General features: G+C 34.3%; 1 protein-coding gene and 1 long non-coding RNA gene across 4 annotated transcripts in view; one reads left to right on the plus strand and one right to left on the minus strand.

The window, feature by feature from the left end:
• The first annotated feature begins 79 nt into the window (after positions 1-79).
• LOC100179099 (VWFA and cache domain-containing protein 1-like) overlaps positions 80-7,040 on the plus strand; it is a 12,049-nt gene continuing 5,088 nt past the window's right edge. For 2 of the 3 annotated variants that reach the window (XM_002124318.4, XM_026837564.1), the window contains exons 1-11: positions 80-1,094; positions 1,689-1,891; positions 2,229-2,385; positions 2,905-3,014; positions 3,422-3,517; positions 3,573-3,770; positions 4,178-4,305; positions 4,883-5,063; positions 5,724-5,832; positions 6,234-6,409; positions 6,901-7,002. In XM_002124318.4, the coding sequence (XP_002124354.2) occupies positions 750-1,094; positions 1,689-1,891; positions 2,229-2,385; positions 2,905-3,014; positions 3,422-3,517; positions 3,573-3,770; positions 4,178-4,305; positions 4,883-5,063; positions 5,724-5,832; positions 6,234-6,409; positions 6,901-7,002 (1,805 nt within the window). In that variant the 5' untranslated portion in view covers positions 80-749. The remainder of the gene's footprint in view (positions 1,095-1,688; positions 1,892-2,228; positions 2,386-2,904; positions 3,015-3,421; positions 3,518-3,572; positions 3,771-4,177; positions 4,306-4,882; positions 5,064-5,723; positions 5,833-6,233; positions 6,410-6,900; positions 7,003-7,040) is intronic. The other variant, XM_026837565.1, reaches the window with a different exon arrangement.
• Positions 5,839-7,026, minus strand: LOC113475041. Its single transcript, XR_003396781.1, has 3 exons — positions 6,891-7,026; positions 6,268-6,387; positions 5,839-6,117 (listed from the first exon to the last, which is right to left on the minus strand). It is a non-coding gene; the product is annotated as an uncharacterized LOC113475041 (long non-coding RNA).

Consider the following 7,040-nt stretch of genomic DNA (forward strand, 5'->3'; position numbering starts at 1 on the left):
AAACTTTATTCTACATGTATATTGGCAGACAAAACGATCCGTTTATTCGCATTCTGTATGCAGTTTAGCAGCGTTGAATAGAATTCTTTAGGCGTTTCAATCACTTTAACGTTATTTCCATTTACTGCGAAACACGGCGCTAACTTGTTCAACCATTTAAAGTCAGACCTTTGATTTTGTTTAGTCATAATAACAGCTAAACACAAAACGACTGCGACACTGCAATCGTCTTGGTAGGCGAAATTTGATTCTATAAAAGTAAACAAACAACGTTATTTTACAAAAGTAAAAATAAACCTTTTGCGTTAGAAAAAAACTTTATTCTACATGTATATTGCCTAAAACTTCGCACAAAATAAGCCTATATCAGACTAGACACATACATTCTTTCTCGTTCAATTCTCTTATAATGGACTCTGCCCCTGCGTGTTTCGTTTCCCTGTGCGGTTGTACCTTACCTATTAAATAATGCCTTTTTTCCCCGACATGTAAGCACGAAAGAGTCAAAAACTCGGCTGTATTTTACTGCCTTTTTAAACGCAAAACCTCTATACTGATATGTTGTGTGTAGCAAATGTCGTCTAAAGAATTCCAAAGCAAAATAGCCATATAATCACAACATATTAATTTGACAAAACTCAATACTTGTTACGCCATAACTTCAATTATTCTGCACTGCATGAATATTACAGGCATTTTCTCCCAACGTTCGGTCCACCAGTTTTATCCGCTACGTTTTACAAGCAAAAATGCGATTCTTTTCCGTGAACTGTATTCTAATATGGGAAATTTTGCTTCTGTGCCATACAGTTCGTTGCGCGGATATGGAATCAGACTCGATGCAGATTGCAGCAACTGTACATGATGTATTTGAGGAGACTTTTCACTTCAGCGGGCTAGAAATGCGGCTTGACCAGGCAAACTGGGAAACGGAAATGGTATCACCGGATACACTTGCGCAGAAACTTGCGGCTTCGATCCAGACCAGCGTCAGCACGGCAGAAACCGCTGTGCGAAATTTGAACAGTGCTCTGCAGACTGCAAGCGAATGGCAAATAGAAGAAAATCACCAGTGCTGTCACACTGATTTTGGCGTGAGTGTGAACGAATGAATGTAACTAATTTATCCTCGCATGGCGGGGCAACAACAGTCGTTATAACACGGACATTATGTTTCTTATACCTCGTGCCAAAGTGAGGGTAAGATGGGACATCTTTTCATTCCATTTTGTCGTTCAATTTGGTAGTAAACAAAGAACATTCAAAAAAATATAAAACCGTATCCTCACGACTCCCATAGACCGTTGTTAGTTGTGTAAAATAGGATCAGAATATTTGGAAATTATGTGCTAAAGGTGTCCCATCTTACCCCACACTACTAATATATAGTTGTTGTTTGGTTGGGTCCCTGTTTTTTCAAAGACAAGTCATCTTATTAAAAAAGTAACAATGATGTTTTATAAGTAAAACAGAGGAGAAACTATTGTGTTTCTATGGGTCCCAACAAGTACTAACAAACTAAAATAATACATACGTGGTAACTCTTAAGCTGGCACGAGGTGTATAAAACAAAACACTTTTGTAAAAACGACTGCATAAATAAATTACATAAATTGATTCAAATCCTACATTTCTATTACCTGGGTATAATATGCATTATTACAACTGGTTGCTTCTTGTATAAACAGGATCAAATAACTTGTACAATCTTCCCAACCGATGCCTTGGAGGATTTTGTTCCCACAATCTTCACTAAGGAAGCTCATGCCAACTTGAAGCAGTATCCAGTCATTCAAAGACAGATGTTCATGGATTTGAACGGGAGATTAGCGCAGTTGCCGACACCACTGTTTTATAATGATTGCAAATTGGACAATAGAGCTAAGCCATGGTATTTAAATCAATAAAACAATGTTAATAAATACATCTGAAACTTGTAAGCGGGCACGAGGTGTATGAAACAGAACACCTGTGTTATAACAATTGTCATTTTTCTGCTAACAATAATAAATTTACATTCATTCATTCAACATCAAAAAATATACATATGAATCAACATTAACTTTAAAAAATTGTTTGGTGTTTAAAAAACTATCAGGAACCTTATATGGTTACTTATTAATGACTTCTGCTTTTACGTGTAGGTAAGATGGGCATCAGAGACCCATTTAAAAAAAATTAAATTTCTTAAAAAAATTCAAAATTTTAATTTATTTTAAATTTTTTAGGTATTCGAAAGCCATATCAGATGTTCCAAGAGATGTAGTCGTTATAGTGGATGTGTCCGAATACTTCTCCAAAACAACTGTTGTAAAAATACTTAAAACAATAGCAGAACCTTTACAGCATACAGACCGGCTGGCCGTTGTTGCTTTCTCCAGCATTGTAAGTAACTGTCAATAACCCAGAGGTAATGGGTTCAAGGCTTGTCGGTGCTACTATAGTGGGCGTGTGGGGTGTATGAAGCAGAACACTTCTGTTATAACGACCAACGTTTTCCAGCCACATGAGGATAAAGCAAGTTTTGTTCAAGTTTCTCTTTTAATTTTATGATAGTACGCGGGGCAACGACAGTCGTTATAACACGGGTGTTCGGTTTCATACACCTCATGCCGCTGACAAGTTACCACGTATGTAACTTATTTATCCTCGCATGGCGGGGCAATGACATTGGTTATAACACGGGTGTTTTGTTTCAAACACCTCGTGCCCGCTTACAAGTTACCACGTATGTAACTTATTTATCCTCGCATGGTGGGGCAATGACATTGGTTATAACATGGGTGTTCTGTTACATACACCTTGTGCCTGCTTACAAGTTACCACGTATGTAACTCTATGGGTGCCTTTTATGCATGTTGTTCGATATTTATTACTATTTATGAGTTTTAAAAATCTTCTTAGATTCACTCAGGGACAGAATGTGATGAATTGGTTTATGCAACTAACACAAACAAAGACTTTCTTATCGCAAAGATAGCATTCATGATGTTTTCTGGGAATGGCAAACTAAGGTAAAATATCTTAAAATTATGTTTGGAAACTGTGATATAATGTGTAAAAAAAAATTTAACCATCATGGTTTTCATTCAAAATGTGCTTTATCAATATGCGTGTTTAACTAAATGTTGAAAATAAATGTTGTTTTTTTAAGTTACCATCATTCTTTTCGATTTGTAAACTTTTCTGATTTTCTTTAAGAGACAAAATAAGTTATACACATAAATAACAGTATAGGATCTGGTACGAAAATGTAACACACAAAAATCAGGTCCAACCAATTGTTATATTTATACAAACTAGTATATGTATAATATGCCACAAAATTCATTAAATAATGTACTACTAAAGAAAGTTTGGCATTGTCTTATTCAGAGTTGTCTATTATTTTGGCTTTAATTTAAAATGTTATATTTTGCAGCAAAGCTTTTTCGAAAGCATTCGATTATTTTGATGGAAGTAGAAACAGCAAGAAACATATTGTTCTTATTTTAACCAAGGAACCGACTGATAGCAGGCAAGTAGTTAAAATAGTTAAATAAAAAAATATATATTAATATTTTTCTCCCCAGGCAAAATATTTTTAATGTTATCAAGCAAAGAAATGCTGATCTTCAGAACTCTGTCGAAATTTCAACTTTTGGGTTAGATAACTACATAGGGGTGCACGGGCTGGTGAAAGAAATTGCAAACCAAGATGGATCATCTTATGGTGTCAATGCTGCATTAAATGTGACGAAAGGGGTCGCTGCCTTTTGGCCAGATACAAGGTGAAAAAATGAATAAATTTTTTTTTCGTCTATTTAGTCACAGAAACAAAGAACGGTAGAGTTCACAAAAAAAATCACCACACTAGTAAAAATTCACCACACTGGCCAGATACAAGGTGAATGAACTAATTTAAATTTATTTGGTCTCTTCCGTAATAAATATCGGGAAAGTTTACAAAAGCCAAAAGATTGGTAGTATTGGTAAAGCAACAGTTGTTAAAACAAGCCTATGGATAAAACAGAAAGCCCAATAACGTTTTAGATTAAAAGGCGCGACTTTCCACCAACAAATCCTGTATGTCTTACACAAAAGTTTAAAAAGCAATCACCCACAAATGCGTATAAATTTATTTTAAACAAAATTTACTAAAAAACTTTATTGATTAAAATAAAATATCTCATTTTAGTTCTGCTGAGACCATTTTTAGTTCAAAGTCAACACAAAACGTGAATAAAATTTCTTGGTCTGGTCCGAACACTGCTGTTGGAACTTTGTCTCTTTATCTCACAGCTTCAATGCCAGTTGTACTGAATGGTAAAACCGTATGGTGTTTGTATTTTAACATTTCAGCCTAGATTGATAGAATAAATAAATGTAACCTATTTACCCTGATATGGCGGGGCAACTTATAACATGACTGTTCTGTTTCATACACCTCGTGCCCACTTACAAGTTACCACGGATGTAACTTGTTTATCCTTGCATGGCGGGGCAACGACAGTCGTTATAACACGGGTGTTCTGTTTCATACACCTTGAGTTATACTGACTGTCATTCCCCCACCATGCGAGGATAAATAAGTTACATACGTAGTAACTTGTAAGCAGGCATGAGTTACAGAAACAGAACACCCGTGTTATAACGACTGTCATTTTCTCTCCACACGAGGATAAAACTTTGCATTGATTCATTTAACTTTACACTAAACCTTAATTTATGTTCACACAAAGTTACACTCATTCATTCATTAATATATAAATATAAACTTATTAAACAGAAGGGAATTAGATAAATTTATTAAATTTAATAAACAGAACACCTGTGTTATAACAACTATCATTTTCCCACCACACAAGAAGAAAACAAGTCTCACTTTACATTTTATAAACAGATGAATTGAAAGGAGCTGTTGGTGTGGATGTAAGTCTGGAATCCTTGATACCGAACCCCCCTTTACCAAGTGATCTGTTTTATTCCTTCCTTGTTGAAACATCTGGTCGTGTAATACACCACCCTTTGATCAGATATTGGAAAGACACCGATTACCCCGATGTTGCAGTTGTTATAAAAGGGTGGGGGTTGTTGTATTGTATCCTGTCTGGTTTTTAGTATGTGATGATGATGTAACTTACTTTATCCTCGCCTGGCCGGAAAACTACAGTCGTTATAACACGGGTGTTCATACACTTCGTAACAGCTTATGAGTTACCGGCAGGCGCGCTAACCACTCTGCCACGGCTATGGGTCTTTTTTATTTTAATTAAATGTAAATATGTTTTTATTAACTAAAAGCGTGTATTAACAACTGTTGTTCGCTATATCCTGTCTTTTTGTTTTTATTGTTTATAAATCTTCGCTACCGTAATCGAGAGAGACAAATAAAGTTATTATTTTTTGCATTATATTCTAAGACACTGAGCCAAGTCTGACTATTGTTTAAAAGAAAAATCCAAGAAACGACTTGGTGAATTTTTGTATGCAAGATATACACTGCAGTAAAATTAGAACTTTGCAACCATGTTTAGTGTTCGCATTAGTCATTAAGCAGTTTTCTCTATATTCTATAAATCTATATTTCAAATATATCAGTTTAAAAATGTGGCGAAAAATTTGCTGCATATGTATATTTTTGTTCTCAAATTTTGGTAAGGCTAAATAATCTATGTGATATTGTAAATGTGTTAACCAGAACACCCACGTTATAACGCGTTAAACTTCTACTTTTCTAAAAGGCTAGATTGTAGAAATGAATTTCTTCCCAAGTTAAGACAGCTTTTTGCTTCTGTGAGAAACTCAGATACTTTCACTGTTGGTTGTTCAACAGATTGGATCACTGAGAAGGTGTTTAGGACGGTTTAGTTTATTAAGCAGTCATTTTTAAAAATATTTTAAGAATCTCATATATTGACTGTCATTGTATAGTTGTTTCTTTTTTTTGCATTTTTTCTAAGTTTAGTTTATGGAGTGACTGTTTTCCATTTTTTATCATATTGACATTTCATATTAACTACCATTCTTTAGTTGCTTTTTTTGAAAACTTTTTACTTTTTAACCAGCATTTTAACTTGTACTGACTGTCACTTTATCGTTGCTTTCTTCTGTTTGTCTATTTTTCCAAGTCCCGACCTGTAACCAAAGAAATAAAAATCAGTGTTTTTTTGCTACTTTTTTCTATTTTATTATTTTATTAAAAAAATATATTTTTTGTTTCAAATAAAACTAAATCATAAAATCCTATTTAGGACAATGGTGCAAGGGATGTGATGCAAAACACACCTGTTGTATTTTCATGCAGTAGACCAGGCAACTATCAGTATGTTGCTTGTATTGCGGTTAAAACCGGTTCAAACCAGCTGCCTGTGAAAGTTCTTAGTGGAGTTAACGTCAACTTAATTCCTGAAACATTTGTTTACCATAAGTAAATGTGTATTAATGTAATTCACCCGGTGGCGCAACCAGAAAATAATAAGAGGGGGGGGTTTAATCAAAAAAAAAAATTTGTTAAACATTTTTTATTTAATTTTTAAAAGAATTTTTTTGGGGGGTTTAAAAGGGGGGAGTCACGACCCCGGAAACCCCCTCCTGGCTGCGCCACCGATTACACCTGTTCTAAATTTTACATAGGTCTAAATTTTCTGTTTGTAAACTTTCTGATACAGTTTATTGCAAACTTTGGTGTAGCGGTCACGCCTAAATTTATTCAAATGTATATTTTTGTTGTTTTCTGTGACTACCCATATTTTCGTTTCTGTAGACTCTTTGTTCTTTGTTGTTGTAATTGAACAGACGAAATAAATTTCATTCATTTATGTAATGATAAAAATATTAAAAAAAGAAAAAAAAACATTAAAATTTTTATTATATAAAATTAGTTATTTGTGCAATGGTTTAATAATTACATATTTTCAGAATGAACACGCAATCTTCGTTGTCATGCCAACATTTAGATCACGAAGCAAAAACATCACCAGCCGTTAAACTAACTCCTGCAGCGTTTAGGGATTTAAGCAGGTATGACATTATTCAGGGTTTGCTTTAATGCACTTTTG

Source organism: Ciona intestinalis, chromosome 1 (genome assembly GCF_000224145.3).
Source record: "Ciona intestinalis chromosome 1, KH, whole genome shotgun sequence".
NCBI lineage: Eukaryota > Metazoa > Chordata > Ascidiacea > Phlebobranchia > Cionidae > Ciona > Ciona intestinalis.